We start from the raw sequence: 20742 nt of genomic DNA on the forward strand, positions 1-20742 counted from the left end.
AAGGATTGATTCCATTGAAAGGCAGTGGGGTGAGAGCTAGGCTGGGAGGCAGACTGGAATCCAATCCCAGCAGTCTTTGCCATCAACTCCCAGGGACCTTGGGCCAGTCACTTGGGTCTGTTAACTCCTCACCTGAAAGGCCTAGATGTCTGTTGCCCTACACACACACACACACACACATACACACTTTGGGCAGAAGCATTCAGATGAGGGACCCAGGAGCTCTAGTTCCCCAGGTCCACCATCCCAGAAACAAGAACCAAGAGAATGGAGAAATGCCATGGCGAGTGCCATGTGAGGGAGACACAGGTGAGAGCAGTCACAACGGTCAGAGGTCCACATCCTGCCAGCTGGTAATGTCACCTGCTGACTTTGTCCTTCTTGATGTTCTCAGGCTGGGGCTGGGGGAGTCCCCGTTCTCTCTCCCCCGCCCCCCAAGTAGACCTCTTCCCCTCTCCCAAAGCTGGCTAGCGGGGCATCAGTGGATGAGGGAGCTGGTAGGAACTCAGCCGCTCTCTCTCAGGTGTTGGGAAGCAGTAGAGGCCACAGGAGAAGAACGAGCACATGCCCTTAAGACATCGTGCCAGTGGGTCTGGATCTTACCCACTGAATAGTGCCCGCGACACCCCATCTCTCCACCTCAGCTTTGCATTTTTCCTGGCTCTACTTACGGGGTAACAGGTTAAGACTTGGGGCTGGCTTGAATGGGAAGGGGAAACCGGCCACACAGCTCCCATCAAGCTTGATCATAATGCATCAGAGCCACAAAACAAAGTACCATCTCTCCTGCTGAGCAAACAACTTGGGGCACAGCTTCCTGCGCCCACCTCTACCTCTCCCCCTGCATGTGGGCAACTCCCACATGCCCGGCCGGCCACCGTGTGGCAGGAACAAAAAAAGCAGGCTCGGGAGGCAGCTGCAAAGGACAGGACGGCGGTTTTATATGTGGCAAAATACTTCTAGGGGAGTACAGACAAACAGACAGACAGATGGGGGCACAGGACACCAGACAGGGAGGGAGGAAGGTTGGGCAGTGGTGTCTTCTAACCAGTAAGTGGAAGCTGCACCCCACCCCAGGTGGGGGGGTGGGACAACATTGGCACAGGAGGTGGCGAGACAGGCATGAGGTGCCCATCCCTGAGGCGGGCAGCCGGGCAGGGCCCAGTCCTCGTTGGCACAATCGGCTCTCTCTGGCCCAGCTGGGTGCTGGAGAGGGGCAGGGCTGCTGGGCTGTAGGGATGCTAGGCAGAGGGACACTCCAGGGCAGAGGGGGTACCAAGGCCTCTCCCAGAGGGAGTGGACAGGGGTAAAGGACAGGGTCACAAGAGGCAAATCCGGAGCAGCAGCAGCAGCCAAGCCCCCCAGGGGAGATCCGAGGTCCCGAGGCAACCGCTGGGGTGGTGATCGCCTCTTGGGCACCCACCCCCAGGGCCTCTCCCCTGGGGCCTCCGGGTGAGAGTGAAGGAGCAGTTTTTTGGTTTCAAAATGAGGCGGACTAAAGTGTTCCATGGGTGCCACACCCAGGTGAAACAGGGTGGGGGGCTCAGACGCAGAGGGGCCCCCCTCTTCAGACGGCAGTAGGCAAAGGATGTTGTAGGCAAAGCTCATTCCTGGGGTAGGCGAAGGCTGAGGCATGGAAGTGGTGGGGTGGGTAGCAGTGTCTCGGGCTGCCCACTCCTCAGGGGTCTAGGTCCTGGGCAGGCAGAGGGCACTACATCTGATGCCTATCCCCTTCTACCCAGACCCCTCCCCAAGACAAGCTCCCCATGGGGCTTCCGTTCCATAGCTTCCACCCACCAGACAACGCTGCCAGGAAGCTGGGGAAGGGGTGGGCACGGTGAAGGACTCTGGACCTGGGGTTTGGGGAAGAGAGCCCTCGTGGGAAAGAGTCTGTGGTCTCCCTCTCCAGGAAAAGCCCCCCCACCCTTCCCAAATACTCCAGGTTGGGGAAAGAAAGGGCTACCCCATGTAGGACCCTTATTTAGAGCCCCAAGTAGAGTTAAGGAAGTGCACCTTTTCTCTGGGAGTGAGGGGAGAGAGCCCCCTGATGTGGGGAAGAGGGGACACTGCAGAAAGGTGGGCATCCCCCTATCCATCCACAGCAGGTAAGTGAAAAACCTACAGTTGGGGCTTAAAGTTATCCCAGGAGGTGGGATGCTACCACCAAAGAAACCCCAAAAATCGAGCAAAGGCATCTGAAAGGTGGGAGACAGCGCCCCCTGGAGGAAAGATACATCCCTGTGGTGAGCCCCTCTGTCCCGCCCCTCCCCCGGGCTCAGAGCCCTTCCCCCCACTGTGTGGCCCCTGCTTCTCAGCGGATGTAGACACCTCGCCCCCAACCTTCCAGCTCATTCTTGTTGCGCCCCAAAACTGGACCCCCACCCTCTGCGCAGTAGCGGGCCTTATTCCGGCCGCGGTTCCGGTTGTCGGTCAGCTCCTCTTCACAGTCTTCTTCCTCATCCTCCCAGGATCCCTGCCGGGCTGGTGGGGTGCTGCCCCCTGCAGGGTCTCCAAGCCCTGGGCCCTCTGAGGGGTCAGTTTCCATGTCCACACATGAGTCTCCCAGCTCCGTGTAGGCAGAGTTTCGGTTGCCAGAGGTGTCGGCATCAAACGTGTCTTGGCGAGACAGTGCCCGAAGGGTGCCCGCCCGGCCTGGTGGGTGGCTGCTGGGATAAAGGCCTGGGGGCTGGCCCAGCTCCCCCGGGTACTCGTGCACGCTGGCGTGCTCCCCGGTGGCCCGTTCCAGCGACTGGTCCCCGGAAGCAAGGTAGGGTCCCTGGTTAGCAGACGGACAGCACACACCATGCAGATCAGGCAGGGGTGAAAGAGACACAACAAAGCAAGGCAGGTTAGTAACGGCACCAAGATACGCAGCCTGGCTACAGGAGGTGGGTACTGGCTCTAGGGGATGGGCAGTCAGGCAAACGGCTCTACAGCCCAGCCAGAGGACAGACCTCTGGGCATTTACTCCTCTACTGGGACGGGAGGCACCCAACATTCATAAGACATGAGGAGGCACGAACTCTTCCGGTAACCATGGTAGAGAGCCCACGAACAATTTGTCATTGCTTCCTCAATGCACGTCATTAATGCTGTCTTGGGCTAAATCATCATTAACAGCTCATTAGTATCGCCACTTGTTAGTGGTTGATTGGGTTAGTCACTGCCCCAGTTTTCCAAATATACTCAGGGAATTTCAGCTCAGAGCTCACTAACCCCAGCTCCTTCAGCCCAAACCAGACCCCAACCGCAGGCACCCAGAACCCCTACGCTTTCCCCTAGCCAGTCCCTAGTCAGAGAACAAAGTTTCCAAGGTTGATGAGATTCCCGTGTGCCCCCAGCAAAGATCGAAGCAGCAGGCTGGAGAAAGCCAATGGGTCTCTATCCCCCAGTAGAGACAATGAGGTGGCCCAACATCCTCAGCACCAAATGCCACATGAAGGTGATCTGATGGTCACTGTCACCATGGAGGTGGTTGGGTGAGGTGCAAGAAGGCCTGGGTTCTGGTCCCATCCCCTGCCACTTCAAGCTGTGTGACCCTGAGCAAATGACTCTCCTCTCTACGGCTCAGTTTCTCTGTGGTGGTGTGATAGGGATTAGACCAGCAGTTTCTAAGCTGTTCCCTGGAGACCGAGGGTGGAGTGGGAAGGGCACAAAGTGCTTCAGGGGTCCCTGAGGAGGTGAAATGGAAGCTAAGCCACCAGCTCCCTCCGAGTAGAGCAAGGACACTTTATATACTGAGGTTCCTTGTAAGTTGCAATGAACAAATGGGCTGTTACTGAAAACAAATTTGAAAAGCAATGGTTTTAGAATGATTTCTTGGCTTTCTCCTGGCTCTAATCTAGAACCAAATAGTGGTGCGAGCTCAGAGATGGGAAGCAGCTCCCATGGGAGGAGGCTGAGCCAGGGCAGGGCACCCACAGGAGGGCCTTCCCTGGAATGTGTTTCACCAGGAGAAAGATGGGAGGTATGGCATCAACTCATAGAAGATACTTCATTCTGGGGCCCCTCTGAGGAAACTCCTGGGATTAGGGCTCTGGGAGAGGAGACAGTCTCTTTGGGTTTAATGGCCCTGCTCCGTGGGATTCCCTGGGTCTGAGGGCCCTAGCTCTGTTGGGTCTAAAATGCTGTGACCTCTGTGGGGTCTAAAATGGGTGTGGGGGCACCTGGCTGGGTCAGTTGGTAGAGCATGTGACTCTTCATCTTGGGGGTCGTGAGTTCTAGCCCTACACTGGGTGCAGAGATTACTTTAAAAAATAAATAAAAATAAAAATGAAATGAGTGTGGAGTCCAGTGAATGAAAATACCAGTCTTCCTTATGTTTTCTTCCTAGTCAATTGTCTCATAGTAAGGCCCCAGTCAAGCCTCATATCCAAAATCTCCTAGGGCAGCAGATACAGTCCTATGGGACCAGGCCCAGGGAGGCACCACGAGCCAGCCCCAAACCCATCAAAAACCACAGACACCAGAAGCTGCCACTCACCACATTTTTTACAAAATAAAGCTCTTCCCTTCCTTCCCCATGTTCCCTGAGCTCCAGTCCTGAGCCTTGGGCAGGAGGGGAGATGGATGGGACACCTACATGGCGTGCTCCTGCTGCTGGGGCACCGACCTGGCCCTCTGCGAGGCGTCCAGCCCGCCCCAGAAGCTGAGATTTCTCCTGAGTGAGGTGAGCACCTGTACCTGGAGGTTGGAGACAGGGGCGGGGCTGGCGGCCAGAGCTGCAGTAGCCATGGTGCGGTTCAGCAGCGGATTGGGCGGAGTGCTGCTGGGCGGGTGTGTGGCCTTCCAATAGGCTTCCAAGTATTCGGCCAAGTGCTCGCAGGCATCCTCCAATTGGTTCTCGTCCAGGATGATGTCAAACATTTCCTGTGGAGGCGGGGTTAGGGGGCAGGGCTGGGATGAGCTGGGCGTGACCAAGGGGGTGAGGGGTGTGGCCTGGGTGCAGTGGGTGGAGTCAAAGGGTTGAAGGACAAAGTTAAAAAGAAACCTCTGGATGTCCAGGAAGCGGAGGACTCTCAGATACATACATTGTCAGAACTGCCAAAGGTCTTGGCACCCAGAATAGCCCGACTCTCTCATTCTAGGTAGAAGGCAACCTAAGCTGGAAGAGGGGCCTGTCTCCCCACAGAGAAGTGGTGCTTCCGGGGTCCAGCACCCTTTTCCCCTCAAGACCAGGGCACTCTAACAGACCCCACCCTGGTGCTCTTGGTCACTCTGTCTCTGACGCAGGCCAGAGGAAACAGGACAACCCAGATGTCCCCCTTTCCCTTTCCCTGGGTCTGAGCACTCACCGGGGGACACTGCGCCAGCTTCTCTGAGGCCGCTATTTGGACATTGAGGTGTTTGGACTGAGACTTCCCTCGGGACTTGATGAGCCTCTGAAGTACCTGGTTTGGGAGGAGAGAAGAAGAGCTAGAGGGACCCCGCAACACATCCTATCAGAGAGGCGGGTCCCGGTTGGCCCCAGTGTGTCAGAACCGGGGGGATGTTAGAGGACTCTCAGCCCTGGCCACGTCTTCAGAAATGACCTCCCCTGCCCCGTGTCCGTCCTACCACAATGCTCAGGCTCTCCTGGGAAGTGGCTGTTTGAAAGAGGGTGATTCTCCTTCCTGAACCCTCTAACCTTCTTCATAGCTTCATTCTCCAGGCAGACATCTCCACGTTAACAGCAGCAGCCAGCCTTTATGGGACACTTGCTCTACACAGGCACCATGCTGTGCTTTCTACGTGGTCGATTCGTTTTGTCCAGACAATAATCCCATTAGGGAGCCACGATTGCTACTCTCATCTCAATAACGATAATATTTACCAGTGATAATGGTAAATAATAGCTAAACATAAAGCCACAGCCTTAACTAAAGGATCAAAGTTAACATCACCAATTACACAACAGAGACACATCACTCTGGTGCTATTCCCACCAAAAACGCAAAATCTGAACCTCATCACAATGAAATATCAAGCAAACCCATACTGAGGAACAGTCTACTAAATCAGTGATCTGTACTCTTTAAAGATGTCGGTGTCATGAAAATCCAGGACAGGCTGAGGAAATGTTCCAGTTTAAGAATGCTAAAAAGGGGCGCCTGGGTGGCTCAGTTGGTTAAGCATCCGACTTCAGCTCAGGTCACGATCTCACGGTCCGTGAGTTCGAGCCCCGCGTCGGGCTCTGGGCTGATGGCTCGGAGCCTGGAGCCTGCTTCCAATTCTGTGTCTCCCCCTCTCTCTGCCCCTCCCCCGTTCATGCTCTGTCTCTCTCTCTGTCTCAAAAATAAATAAACGTTTAAAAAAAAGAATGCTAAAGAGATAAAGCAACTAAATGCAACACATGATCCTGGGTTGAGGGGGAAATTGCCATAAAAGGCATTATTGAGACAACTGATGAAAAATGACAGACTGTTTTACAATATTTCTTGGGGCGCCTGGGTGGCTCAGTCAGTTAAGTGTTCGACCTTGGCTCAGGTCATGATCTCACAGTTCTCAAGTTCAAGCCCCGTATCAGACTTTCGGCTGTCAGGGGCTCTCTGTTGTCAGCGTAGAGCCTGCTTCAGATCCTCTGCCCCCCCTCTCTCTCTGCCCCTACCCCCATTCATGCATGTGCACTCTCTCTCTTAAAAATAAACATTTGGCACTGAGCACTGGGTGTTGTATGGAAACCAATTTGACAATAAACTTCATATATTGAAATAAATAAATAAATAAATTGTGTAAAGAAAAAAAAATAAAAATAAATAAATAAACATTTGGGCGCCTGGGTGGCTCAGTCGGTCGAGTGTCCGACTTCGGCTCAGGTCATGATCTCATGGTTCGTGGGTTCGAGCCCCGCCTTGGGCTCTGTGCTGACAGCTGGGAGGCTGGAGCCTGCGTCGGATTCTGTGTCTCCCTCTCTCTCTGCCCCTCCCCCACCCGTGCTCGCTCGCGCTCTCTCTCTCTGTCTCTCTCTCTCTGTCTCTCTCCCTCTGTCTCTCAAAAATAAAATAAAAAAAATTAGCATTTAAAAATAAATAAACATTTTAAAATATAATATTTCCTGAATTTGGCAACTGTACTATGGTTATATAAATTAACATCCTCGCTGCTAAAACATACATGATGAGGTATTTAGGAATAAAGACATGATATCCGCAATTTACTTTCAAATGGTCCAGAAAAAATATATATATACACATAACAATACATATATACAGAAAGATAAAGTAAGTGTGGCAAAGTGTCCAAAATTAGTGAATCTGAAGAAAATTGAATAATATACTTTAAATGGCTGAATTGAACGGTGTGGGAATTATCTCAATAAAGCTGTTAAAAAATGAGTGAATCTGAGTGAAGGGCAGTCAAAAGAATGGCAGTTCTTGTACTATTCTGGCAGCTTTTCTCTAGACTTGGAATCATCTCAAAACAAAAATCTTAAAAAAAGAAAAATAAAAAAGTAATAGCTGTAGAACTTGGTAGGTACCAGGCACTTTGCCTGGTTAATTCACTTATGCAATCCTCACCACCACCATTTGAGGATCCCTACTTTGCAGGCGAGGAAACGGGCACAGAGGAGTTAGGGGGTTTGCCAAAGGAGCACAGAGCTGGGGAGCAGCAACGCTGGTAAACTCTGGGCATTCTGGCTCCAGAGTCCCCACCCTCAACCTCAGCGCCCGCCCAGCGGGAGAAATTGAAGTATCTGTTACTTTCTAGCTCACAAAGTGCTTTTGTATCCATTATTTCATTTGATCCTTTCAACCACCCCAGGAAGTACTTAAATCCTATCATTCCCTTTTAGCTCATCAGAAACTGAGGACTCAGAAAGGTTAGGGTTAAGGAACTGGGTAGCATCATGAAATGAGAGTTACCGCCCTTGGTTGCCACCATGAATCAGAGAGAACTCTGGGCTCTTTACATTATCACCTGAAATCCTCTCAACGATAACAAGGGAGGGTTTTTAATTCCCATTTTATAGGTGAAGAAACCGAGGCTCAGAGGCTAAATAAATCCCCCAGAGATCCCAAGCTCAATAAACAACAACAACAACAACAACAACAACCAAACAACAAAATTTAATTAATGAATTAATTAATAAAGACTTGAACCCAGTGCTATCTTCTAACTTCAAATACCGCACCTGAACTCGCCCTCCACGTTTCTCAAACCCCCACTAACATCTAGGAGGAAAAACTCACAGAGCTGCAGTAGGAAAAATAAGTAAATTAGCCTTCCTACCGATTCATCTCTATCAAGGTCCAAGTGAGGACAGTGCAGCAAAAAGGGACAAAATCAAATGACAGTAAAGACCTCCCAACTGCCAAGCAGTTGGGTGACACTGCAACAAAAAGCACAGAATTCTTTCAGTTTCCTCGACCAAGGATGGGAGGTCAACCAGAGTGGAGACAGGGGACTGGCCTGCATGACCCTATTAATGGTATTTATACTAGCTAATACATGAGGAAGCACATTATACCAGACACTTTGCTAAGTGCTAAGCATTCACATTAGGTTCAATCTTCACAATGTCCATTTGATGGAGTTTTACCGAGCAGGCAAATAAGGCTCGGGGAGATTCAGTCACAGAATTAATAAGCAGTTGCTGAGATTTAAACATAGGCCACCCGACTCCAGAGCACTACTGTCCCCACTAGGGTTAGGCTCCCGCACCCACCTTTGGAGAAGTAATCTTGATGTAAACAATGATGGGGGCCAGTGAGGTCTTGGAGAGCTGGGCTGGGTGGTTGATGGTGTCAGCATCCAGAGCAACCAACTGAAGGGTCCGGGCCAGCTCGAAGATTCGCTCGATCTCGCTCTGAACCTCAGCTGGGAGACACGGAGTCATGGGGAAGGGGGAATGTAGGGGAGCCTCCCCAAGAGACGGTGGGCAATAGAACACTTCTGGAGATGCCCCCCCCCTCCCTCCCTTCCCAGGTCTGGGCCCGGAAGGGGGGTGGCAGGGTGGGCTCACCCAGGCTGGAGCGTGTGTTGGAGCGCTCAATGATGATGTGTTTGCTAGGGTTGTTGAGGACTGAGCGCTTAGCCAGGGAAATGTCCGCTGTCACACGAGTGATGGAGATCCTGAGGGATGGGACAGGGGGATTGAGGGGTCAGGATGGGCTAGAATCCGCTGCCCACTCCCAAGGCTCCAAGTCCTAGTCCTCAGTCCAAGAGTCCCAGAATCATCATTCAAGCCACCCTGCCCATCCCCAGCAGCACAGGACTAGAGTGAGAGTGGGGTCTTACCTGCCATCAAATCGATGCTTCAAGAAGTCAAATAAAGCTTTCTGCATCATATCTGTAACCTGAGGTTGGGGGTTGGGGGGGAAGAAGTCAGGTGTGGGTGGGCTGCTGAGTATTTACACCCTCACATTCTATTTTCTTCTCAAATTCCTGAGATAAATGGGCCTCTAAGGGGGGTGGGGGAATTCTTTCTGGGTGTGAGGAGCTTCCAATGGGGTCTCTGATTCCAAAGATTCTTCTAGGTGGTATCTCTGGGGGGGACCCTTCTCGGGGGGGGGGGGTCTTGGGAGGGGGGAACCAGATACTTCTGAATGGGTCTCCCTGTGGGTCAGGCCCCTCTGGGCCTCTAGGTCTGTAGCCCTCTGGGGAGATACCCTGGGAATCTGGGCCTTTCCAGGAGATCTGTCTGGGGTATGAAACTCTGTAGCATCTCTCTGGAGGTCTGGGCCCCTCTGGGTCCACTCCCCTCTAGGAGCTCCTACCTCATAGCCCTTGAGCGACGGTCCCACCAGGATGATGGGCCTCATGGAAGGTACCACGTCATAGGGGGGCACATGCTCTGTCTGAGGGGGAAGCAGGGAAGGGAAAGCCCAGAGTGGGGATGACATTAGCCCCTCTTCCCCAGCCTCCAGGCTCCCCCATGCATTCTTTCCTCCCCCTGGTCCCAGAGCCCAGATGTGGGGATTGAGGTGGGATGGGGAGGGATGGCCAAGGAGAATCAGGGAGGCTGAGAGAAGGGTGGGACGGGGGAGAGGTGGGGAGGGCACAAGAATGGGTGTTAGAAGGTCCCACTAGCTCATCCCAGGAGGTGGGGAGGGGGACACAGAAAGCTGTGATACTCACCGACTTCTGCTTCTGTTTGGCTGGGTCCAGAGATTGCCAAGAGTGGGGAGGTGGGGGAGAGAGGGAAGGGCACCCAGGCAGGGGCAGAGGGCAAGGAAGGAACCAGGACAAGAGAGGGAGGGAGAGCGGGCAGACGAGGAGAGATAACAGGGCATGCGTGTTAGTGACAGACAGAGCCAGAGAGAGGGGACGGGACCCCATGCCAAGGGGGAGCCAGAGATGGCCCTAAATCAGGGCTGGGAGGGCTGACAGTCAATCCAGCGGATTTGGGAATATTCAGACATACCCTTCCCCTTTCTGGGTCTTGGGAAAGAGCTGGGAAGGGTGACAGCCCCAAATTTGGTGCCCATCTCCTACCCCTAATGCAGTCCAGGAACCTTCCCATTTTAAAGGTTCCTTTAACCGTCTTGCTATGCAGCCAGGAGACCCTCATGTGCCCACCCTAGACCCACAGAGTCCACAGAGGCCAAAGAAGAGACACCATCACAGTGTCTCCTTTGCATGCAGGGGCGAGGACATAGAATATCCCAGTGCTAGCGAGGGATGAGGCCAGGTTTCATTAGCACCAGACCCTGATTCCAGGGGTGGTGGGGGCAGGGGGTACCGGCTGACAAGAGCAGGGGTGTTTCAGCTGCAAGAACCGTCCCTTCCTGGAGGGTGGGCCAGGGTGGGGTTGTGTGTGGAGCCCGCTGTGCCCATTCCCCACCCGCTCCCTGCTCCTTGGCAGGAGGCCCTGCTCCCCACAGAATCAGGCTGGTACCACATCTGAATCCATCCTGGTCCCCTCCTCCTGCCCCAGAGCTGGGCCCTGACCCCTCGCCCCCTTGCCAGGGCCCAGCAAGAATTACCTTCTTGAAGAAGGGGATGCGTTTGCCATGGGGTGGCGGGGTGGTGACACTGCTAACACTAGTCTTGGCAGAGCCGCTCTGCTCCCCGAGCTCTGCCTCCTCGTCCTCTAGCTCTAGGGGGTCTAGTTCAAAGGCTAAGTTAGTCATTTCATTACCTGGACCGCAGTCAGGAGAGAGGAGGGAGGCGAGGTGGGGAGGAGTGGGATGGACATGGAGACACAGTACAGAAGGCAGGGATGGGATGGGGAAAAAAGAGAGAAGAAGAGGTGAATGGAACAGAGCTAGGAGAAATGAATGGGGGTGGGGTGGGGGAGGGAGGCAGAGAGACGGAGCTACCAAAGAAATGGGAAGGAGAGACATGAGAGAATGGGCGCGGATGGGCCCAGCTGGGGGGGTACCCTACTCTTCACGGAGGGGGTACCGCTGGGTGTATTTGGAGGACTCGGGACTGGGGTGCCCCCTACTGCAGGGAGAGGAGGGGACAGGCGATGGGAGACCACCCCACCGAGGAGCTCCTCCCAACGGCCTCCCCCCGGCCCCGTTCCCTAAGGTGGCAACGGCTCTTACCACTGGCAGGGGGCGTGGGGCGGCGGGTGCCAGTCACCACGTCTCCCAGGCTGGAGCTGGAGTTGTCACCTGATTTGCTGTGTGGGCAGAGAGGCAAATGGAGCTGTGAGCGGAGGGGTGGGCGTCAGGGTGGGGGAGCCTTGTTCTCTCCCGTGCTGCCTGCCCCCCACTCCCCTGGAGACCCTCCAGCCCCACTGGTGATGCCGGAGGCAGCTCTGTGCGCTCAGGGCAGTGGATCAACCCCCGAGGCCTAGTCCCAGCTGGATGGCCTCTCTGCGGTCCCCAGCTAGACACCTGGAGCTGAGGCGGTTCTGGCGCAGCTTCTGTTCCTGCAGAAGGCGCAGGCTGTCCAGTTTGACGGGGCTGGGGATGAAGCCAACCTCACAGCCCTCCTTCACCAGTCGCCCAATCCACCAGTCGTTATTGTATTTCTGCAAACAACAGCGGGTGGGGTGGGAGAGACCAAGAGGGAGATTGGAGTGGCGAGCCAGCAGCTGCTGGACCCGCCAACCCTGCCCAGGAGGCGGCACCTTCAAAGAGCCGGCCCCTGGCTCTGCCTGTGCCGTGGACCACCCTACCCCCAGCACATCCCTGTCCCACCACGTGCCCACCCTACCCTCGAACGGCAGGGAGAGGAGTAAATGCTGACCCCTACGTGTGCCTGCATGCCGCCTCTCCACCTCCAGACCTCGTCACAAACCCTCTCAACAACTGTGTGACCTGGGCATCGCCACCCCATTTTACCGGGGAAAATTAGAGGCTCAGAGACGTGAAGAGATTTGTCTAAGGTCACACAGCGGATTCCGCCAAGCTCTGCTTGGCTCGGAGCTCCGGCTGCCCATCTCCTGGTACCCACCCCCTGCCCTCCTTCCAGATACCAAGTGCTCTCTCCACCTCTTTGATGTGCAGGAAGTCCTTGGGCTCGAAGGTGATGGCCACTCCCTGCACCGGCACCTCATCCCCCGGAGACGGGTTGTAGCCGACATTTGTCCTCACAGCAAATGCCACCGGCTTGGTCTAGAGGAGGTGCATGGGAAGGATAACAACCAGAGGGTTAAACCACAATGTAATGTGCTGGGGGGAGGTGGGGGCATGATGCGGAGGTTTGTTTGGTTGATCGCTAAAATGTATACTGAGTGGTTTCAGTAGTGTTCCTGTATGTATGTTAAAGTTCACAATAAAAAAATAAAAATTGACTTCAGCCTTCTCAGGATGGAGGGGGCCACGGGGGACGGTAGGTATTAGCCCAGAATGACACCCAGAAAAATCTTAGTAATAATAATAATAATGACGGTAGCTATCATTTACTGCTCCACGCATCGTGTTACATGCTTTACAAGCATTACCTCACTTATGCATCACAAAAACCTTAGGAAGTTAACTACTAGGGGCTTCCGGCAAGCTCAGGTCAGTGGAGTGGGCGACTCTTTGTTCTCGGGGTTGTGAGCTCAAGCCCCACATTGGGTGTAGGGGTTACTTAAAAGAAAAATACTAAAATCTTTTAAGAACCAAAAAGGAAGCTAACTACTATTATTATCTGTATTTTAGTGAATGAGACTAAAGTTCAGAAAGGTTAAGTGGCTTGCCTAAGATCACACAGCTAAGAAGAGTTAGCCCAGGAAGTATGACTCCAGAAAGAAGTCGAAAGTCTCAAGTTCTTATTACGTGTAGAAACACTATCAGGCACTTATTTATACTATCTAAAAAGGCAAGTTTTATAGCCCACATTTTACAGCTGTAAGACAGAGGCACGTCGAGGCCCTGGGGTACACCAGCTAAGAAGTGGCTAGGACAAGACTTGACCCTGGGTCTATCCAGGCCATCTCTAAGGCCTGGGGATGAGAGAAATAATGCCAGGACAGCCCCCTGATTCTGTATTTCTCACCTTGGCTTTCTCGAGCTGGGCTAATGCCTGGCGTTCTGCCTCCTTCCTTAAGGCTTCCCGGTCCTCCTCCAGAGACACGTCAGAGTCCGATGGACGGCTGGTGTAGGACTCCGCTGAGCCCTGAAAACAGACACAGGGCCAGCTCAGGGCCAACACTGCCTCCCAGTTCCTGGGCCTCGGAAGGCACAGAGGTGCCAGCCACCTATCGTGGATGCCTCAAGCCCCAGCCAGCCCAGCGTGATGCCACAGGGGCTAGGAAAAGGTGGCATTAGATGAGAGAAGCCAGGGACTGAGATTTGCGGGCCCCTGGGGAAAGTGTGGCCCTAGGAAGGGTGACAGCAGCAAGCAGGGGGTTAAGGCAGATCCAAGGACAGCTGCTTGGGGCCCAGGGAGGGGTGGGAACCTGATAGGGGCACAGCGCAGGGGAGGAGTGCCAGGGGACGAGTCTCCACTCCCAGTTCCTCCTTCCCTCCCCTGCCCCCAGCACCAGCTGAGATAGACTCAGCAGAGGCCCACTGAGTCCTTCCAGGGACAGTAGCCACCAGCTTAGGCCTGAGGTCTCTGCGCTGTGGGCAGAGGGCAGCCTGCTCTTGCTCTGCATGACGGAGCCGCCAAAACTTTTGCTATCTTCTGCTCAACGGTGAGGGAAGATAGAATCCTACTTCTCTGGCCAGAATCAGAGGAGCCCTAACCCTCAGGCTCTCACGAGATCCAAAAGAGAACCCAAGATTCCTGGGGTAGTGCAGGCAAAAGAGGCAAGTTAAGAGCAGGAACAGGGGGCAGGCCCTCTCTCCAATACTAGGGCTGCTGGCTGCTCGGGGTAAGGCAGGCCCAGAAGTCTGGCTAGGCCAGGAAGCTGGCCTTGACCACACTGACCATCCCAGAGCACAAGAAACTCTGTCAGGGATGCGGGCACATGTGTGAGACATGTAACCTGTCCAGACCCAAAGTGTCAATGAACATGCTTATTCACAGGCGTGCTTGGATGTGCAACTTCAAATGTGTTTAGAAGGGTGCATTCTATGGTATGTGCTGGATATACATGACTGAATGCATAAAGGGGCACATGAGCGCAAACAGGGGAGCGCCCGAGGTGTCAGTGTCCCTGACGATGTGTGGCACGTGAGGGCAGGATCCAGGAGGTGTGAATTTGTGTGACTGGGAAGTGGTGGTGTTGCTACAGGGGCGGGAGGTGATGTGGGGAAAGAGCAGCACTGCAGACATGTGACGGTTCTTTCCTGAGGCCATGAAAGGGTCACTTGGCCAGGAATGCCCATTAGCTTGGTAAGGAGGGGACCTACGAAAGAGGAAAAAACGAAGTCCCACCTCCCCCAGAGGGACCTGGTCATTAGCTAGTGAGGTTGCCCATTCCTTGAGCAGCCAGATCACAACAATGGGAGACTCAGTGAAGGCACCAAGATCGGGGTGGGGGTGGAGACGCTAATGGAAGGTGGAAAAGAGACAAGAAGGATCAACAACAGCCAAAGTATGGAAAGAGCCCAAATGTCCATCGATGGATGAGTGGATAAAGAAGGTGTGGTATATATACACTGGAGTAGTGCTCGGCAATCAAAAAGAATGAAACCTTGCCATTTGCAACGACGTGGACGGAAGTGGAGGGTGTTATGCCAAGCGAAATTAGTCAGAGAACGGCAAAAATCATGGGACTTCACTCATATGAGGACTTCACGATATAAAACAGATGAACGTAAGGGAAGGGAAGCAAAAAGAATATAAAAACAAGGAGGGGGACAAAACATGAGACTCTTAAATATGGAGAACAAACAGAGGGTTCCTGGAGGGGTTGTGGGAGGCGGGATGGGCTAAATGGGTAAGGGACATTAAGGAATCTACTCCTGAAATTATTGTTGCACTATATGCTACCTAATTTGGATGTAAAATTTACAAAAGAAAAGAGACAAAGAGGAAGGAGAGCAAAAACCAGCTAATCTACCACTCTCCACCCCTCCTGAGGGGAGTACTCAGGGTCAGGGAGACAGATGCCCAGAGAGCCAGAGAAACAGACCCAGAGACAGTGTGACTGAGAGACATGTACTGATCCTAACACACATATGCACACACGCACACACACAGACATGCGCGCACAGAGACAAGGAGCAGGAGCAGGAATGGTGAGGAGACAAGGAGACAGGCTGGGGTGAGCACCCCCCCCACCAGCTTTCCCTTTGGGGCTGCTCCCACCCATCCCTACCCCATCCCTAGCTCACCACTACGAGGGTCCGGCTGGGCGCCTCCATCCCGGCACCCTCAGTGCCTGGCCCTGCTGGCCTAGGGGGTGGCCCAAACTGCCCGTTCCCCCGGGGGGCTCAGGTTACAAGCAGAGTTGCTACATGTGCAAACTGCTAGGGTATATTTAGCTCAGAGATGTGGCAAGGCCTGCTCCCCCACTCCCCGCCACCTACTGGGGGTCAGAGAGAGGGAGCTGAGAGGAGGAAGGATTAGAGGCTGGGGTCTGATCCCCTGTGGTGGCAAACAGTGAAGGAACCAAGGCCCTTCTCTGTCAAGAGGCGTCACACCGAGCACAGTGTCATTCCTCCTAGCCCTGGCCCTGGTCCAGCCCTGCAACAGGAGGAACGAGGAAAAGACTGAAGAAAGGACTTCTTATCCGTCTGTGTACTTGGAAGATGCTGGGATGAAGGGCTCCCTGTCTGACCCTCTCAAGTCAGGCCTGAGCTCACAGGTGCCAACCGTCGTGGAGAGAGAAGAATCAAAAAGAAGAGCTCACTCCAATCTGTGGTGGATCTGCGTGGCACCTCTCTCTCTCTCTCCAGCCCAAGGGGGGCTGACCTCCCTACTGTCCTCTGCCCTCATATGCCCTGCCCGTTTCCTCTTTGGCACACTCCCTTTCCTTGTCTGATCCCAAGCCTCTCTCGCCTTTTTTGGGTACCAGGCTTTGTTGAGATGCTCTGTAGTCATAGCAACCACATGCCTCTCTGGCTGCCTCTCCCTGAGCCTGAGATGGCCTGGGGTTGAGAGTGAGAACACAGAGGAGAATGGCATCTTCCCGACTGAGAACAGAAGACCCCAGAAAGCTATCCACTTATCTCCCTTCGCTCAGGGGTGCTGCTCTCTGAAACCAACTCCCTCCTGCCCTCACCACCACCAACACACTTTCTGCATATTAAAGACCAGTCATAGCTGGACATGCCGTGGGCCTTTCCCTGACCCTTACCTACCCACGGCTCCAGGGACCCAGATGACCTGGCTCTACATTTCTTGGGCTCTGCTTCTACCCCACGCTGTCACAGATTCTGGGGGAGGACATGGAAGCAGACAGCCGGCAGGGGGAGTGGGTGACAGCCCGAAGCAAGCTAGAAGGAGGCAGGCTGTCCCTGAAAGAGATGACGCAGGCAGGCAGCAGGGGCTGGTGCCTGGAGCTGGGGGAGGGGCGGGGCGGGGGCTGAGGGAGTGGGTGCAGCTGACAGTATATGCAGAGGTCATGGAGGTAAGGGTGATCCGGTGGTTCCAGGCAGGTGACAAATGACATGGGGGTGGGTGCCTGGAGAAAGCCTCAGATCCAGCTCACTAATGCTGGTCTCCACCAACCAGCCACCTCCTTTCTCTCAGCCCAGCCTCCCCATTACCTGGCGGACAAAACTGTTGGATGTCGTATCCGAGGACGTGCTCCCATCCGACCTTTTGAACCGCCCTTTCCTCTTGCTGTATTTGCCCTGGAGAAGCCAGGAAGGGACAAGAGTGGAATCAGAAAGGGCCTTTCCCAACCCTCATCCCATCAAGCCCAGAGCTACAGCCAAGCCTTGGGAATATCAGCCCCTGATCTGAACAACCCTTCCCCCCATCTTCTTCCTGAGATGGTACAGCCCTAAGGGGAGGGAAGGCCCAGACCACAGCCCTGGGGTGGGGGACAGTGCAAGAGAGCCCCAGGAAGCACACACGGAAACCCCCAAACCAAGCCAGAGAGGCTGGGAACGGGGAGGCGCTGAGAAGCTGGAGGCTCATTAGGCAGCAAAGCTAATTAAGATGCTGGGCAGGCTGCAGAGGCCTCCTGGGAAGGGAGAGGCTGCCTGCAGTGTTAGGGGGGCAGAGAGAGCTGGGGAGAGTCCCCCTCCCTTTCCCCCTTAGCTGGAGCAGGGGGGCCGAGTATGCCTGTAGCCCCCAGAGAGAAGAGGAATCGCCAACCCAGGCCCAGCTTAGCTCTTCCTGTGACCGAATCTTGCCTTCATTTTTCCGCAGAGTGGGGAGGGGAGTGGCAGCTCTCAGCCCTGGGAGACCCCAAACTAGATTTCCGGGGAGGGGGCTGGGGGGGGACATGGAACTGTATTCAGAAAGGAAACATCTAACCCCAACCCACTCCAGTGGGCAGCCCTCAACCCGACCCCACAGGACTTTTCCTCAGCCCCCTCCTCACAATCAGTGGTCACACCCCTCCCCTTGGGGAAAGGGATCAAGCTTCCACTGTCTAACCCCTGGCTGCCACCGCCTACGCCCCGTCCCCATGGTCCCCACCAGGCTGCATCAAGTTCAATGCCCCTTGGCCCTGCCCCAAGACAAGCCTGGGACACAACCCCCACTGTTTCCTGGGGTAGGCTGGCTCAGTCTCACTGGCTGGGCTCCTGGCTTGGGTGGAGTGGACCCTGTCTGACCTCTCTCGAGCGGCCACACATTCAGGTATTTCCAGGCCTCCTGTAAAGGGGGCTGCTTCCTTGCCCTCCTTAACTCATATACACACGTGGCCCCAGGCCATTCCAAAGTAGGGCGGGATGATTGAGGGTTCAGGCCCTCCAAGCCCTTGCCCCCACTGTCAATCCTAGAGTTTCTTTGCCAAAGAAGCTAGATTAGATATGGTCACATTAGGGGCTCTGGTTCCTTAGGCCTGAGTACAAGGAGCATGGATAAATGGGAGAGAAGGGTACCTGGGAACCCTTCAAAAATCCTCCCTCCCATCCCCTTCTCTCAAACCAGACAAATACCCAAACTCTAGGACTGAGGATCCCTACAAACTTAAGAGGATCCTTCAGTGAGCCCCAGACTCTCTTTCACACCACCACCACCACCACCCCAGGATGGGAAAAGGGAGTGGCACCCAGAGAGACAAGGGACAGCTGAAAGGAAGGCTCCAGTCAGCTGCCTCCAGGCTCCAAGGGGCCTGGGGTGGAGAAGGGAGGTATTTTTAGGTCTAACCTGCTCCCCCCCACCGCCATGCCCATCAACCACATTATCATGGTGGTTACAGTTGCTCTACACTGGCAAGAAAAGAGTTAATGGTATCCTAGCCTTGGAGTGTTGCCAGATTAGAGAATGGCCTTGTCCCAGAGAAATCCCTTGGTACGACCACCCCAGACCCTAACCAGCCAGCCCAGATACTGCTGGTCACTCCATGGGTACACACCACACCCAAGAATGCCCCTTCCTGGGGATAACCCAGGTTGCAGGTAAGTGTGAGTAGGGGTGGGGCGGCAGACACCCCCCACCACCCAGGTAACACAGCGTCTTCCCCTCCAGGACAGTGAGTTGGCATCCATCCAACTTTCCAAACTTTGGAGGCGTTTTCTAAGGCTGGGGAGGGGAGGGGGGTGGAGTAGGAAAGATAACGTGGGTGTTGGGGTAGGGAAGCTGGTCCAAAAGAAGGATGTAGCTGAGGTGCCAGGATGGGGGGCGTCTAGCCCAGGGCTGGCCCCTTCCCCACCCTCTAAGGCCAGTGTCTGCGGCTCCGAAGGCCTGCTGGCACCGCCCTGACCATCGCCTCGGCCATCACCCGGTACCTCCCCCGCCCCACCCACCCCCGCCTGGCGCCCCTGAGCGTGCTCTGCGTCGCCCCCTTTGCCTGAGCTCGCTCTCCAGCCTCCCTCAACCCCCGGCTGCCCCGCCAGCACCCCCACTCTCAACCCATGGAGCCGGTACCCAAGCAGCAGAGACCCTGACGCGGGGGAGCCGAGGCGAGGGTGACAGGAGGCCCGATCGCCCCCTCCCCGCTCCGCCAAACCGCAGCCCAACTCCGGGCCAAGCGCCCATCAATCATTAACCCGCAGGGATTGGGGGCGCGCAGGCGCCCCTCGCCCCTCCTCGCCGGGCACATAACTCCTTCTTCCCCGGCGTCCCTCGAGCCGACCCCACAAGGTCCGCGGGAGCGGCCCCCCTGCCCTCGGGCCCGGCCACCACACCTCACCTGCGGGCTGGGGTCGAAGACCTCCATGGGGATCTCCTGGGAGGGTGGGTAAGGGCTCCGGGACATGCTGGTCTTCTGGACCATGGAGAGGAGCCTCCCCTCCGGCCGCCGGCCCGGCCCAGCCGGGCGCCCTCAGCGCATGAAAGAGGCCGTCGGAACCGAGAGCAGCGCAGCGCGGCCGGCACCCGCTCCAGCCACCTGGCCCGGCCTTCGGCTGCCCTGTTCCAGCCTCCCGTCCCTCCTCCCGCTCTCTCCTCTGCCGCCGCCGCCTCCTCCGCCCCTGAAGGCTCAGCATCTCCCCCCGCCCCCTCCGCTCCCACCTGCCCCTCCTTCCCTCCGCCCTCCCTCCCTCCGCCCGCCCCGGCCCCGCCCCTCGCAGCCCCTCAGCAGGCTCCGCACAGACAATGGGAGGGCAGCCGGAGGGAGGCACGCCCCTCCTGGCTCCGGGAGGGGGTGAGCGCCGGCCTCCGACCGGCCCGGGGAGAAGGTGGCTCACTCCGGGTACAGGGGTGGAGGGAGGAGTGAAACCCTGCCTTGGGGCGGGGGGGGGGGGGGGGGGCGCGGTTTACCAGTGGATGCCAAGCGCTGATGGAGGTGAAGCGCGGATTGGCACGGCCCCCCGTTTCCGTCCCAAACCACTCTCACTTAGCAGGTCTGCCCATTCCACTCCAGTGGGGGCCGCCGGAACTTCCCGATCCCTTTGATCCTGGGACCTGGCGTTAACCCCTTTCTCCCCGGTGTAGGCCTAGACTGACTTGAACCAAACCGGAAGGGCCCACTCCCTCCGACAGGACCGTGACGGCCCGCGGGTCAGCCAACCCGAGGCTGAGGCTGGGGTGAGAAGGATGTCCAAAGGGAGTCCCCATCACAGACAACAAGAAATCCCAGAGACCCAGGGGTCTTTCTGCCCTAGTCCCTAGAATCCCCCCAGACCTTCCAGAAGGCAAGGTCCCTGCTCCTTGGAAAAGAGAGGAAAGGGTAGGAAGAAATGCGGAGTTGAGAGAGGAAAGTAGCTAAAATCAGATCTAGTGACTTTTGACCTAGAATTCTCCCCCCTTCATCCTCGATTTGGGGACAAATATCCAAGGCCTGGACCCCACCCACCACTACCTATGGAGAGAAGAGGACTAGGGGATTCTAGCAAGCATTCTGGTGTTAGGGTGCCTGGCTGGCTCAGTAGGTAAAGCATGCGACTCTATGTCAAGGTTGTGAGTTCCAGCCCCACATTGGGCATAGAG

At 55.5% G+C, this 20742-nt stretch overlaps 1 protein-coding gene across 4 annotated transcripts; it reads right to left on the reverse strand.

Moving 5' to 3' along the window:
- Window positions 1-6: 6 nt before the first annotated feature.
- Window positions 7-19762, reverse strand: CACNB1 (calcium voltage-gated channel auxiliary subunit beta 1). Of its 4 annotated transcripts, none has more exons than XM_030296573.1 (14): window positions 19505-19762; window positions 16962-17048; window positions 13357-13476; window positions 12366-12488; window positions 11766-11902; window positions 11472-11548; window positions 10057-10076; window positions 9696-9776; window positions 9217-9275; window positions 8942-9051; window positions 8645-8796; window positions 5295-5390; window positions 4684-4869; window positions 7-2776 (listed from the first exon to the last, which is right to left on the reverse strand). In XM_030296573.1, exons 1-14 carry the CDS (start codon window positions 19586-19588, stop codon window positions 2312-2314), a joined length of 1797 nt encoding a protein of 598 aa, XP_030152433.1. In that variant the 5' UTR covers window positions 19589-19762; the 3' UTR covers window positions 7-2311. The 4 variants fall into 4 exon arrangements, with proteins under 4 accessions (XP_030152433.1, XP_030152432.1, XP_030152434.1 ...); XM_030296572.1 differs by lacking the exon at window positions 10057-10076 and adding an exon at window positions 10905-11059; XM_030296574.1 differs by lacking the exons at window positions 10057-10076; window positions 16962-17048; window positions 19505-19762 and adding exons at window positions 10905-11059; window positions 15585-15662.
- Between the last annotated feature and the right edge of the window lie 980 nt (window positions 19763-20742).

The sequence above is a fragment of the Lynx canadensis genome, chromosome E1 (assembly GCF_007474595.2).
Source record: "Lynx canadensis isolate LIC74 chromosome E1, mLynCan4.pri.v2, whole genome shotgun sequence".
Lineage (NCBI taxonomy): Eukaryota > Metazoa > Chordata > Mammalia > Carnivora > Felidae > Lynx > Lynx canadensis.

Coding starts and splice junctions, on each gene's coding strand:
- CACNB1 (XM_030296572.1), bottom strand. CDS start 19,588: ATGGTCCAGAAGACCAGCATGTCCCGGAGCCCTTACCCACCCTCCCAG. Junction 13,477..16,961: donor CCAACAGTTTTGTCCGCCAG/GTAATGGGGAGG, acceptor GTCTGTTTTCAG/GGCTCAGCGGAGTCCTACAC. Junction 11,060..11,471: donor CCCCACGCCCCCTGCCAGTG/GTAAGAGCCGTT, acceptor ACTGCGGTCCAG/GTAATGAAATGACTAACTTA.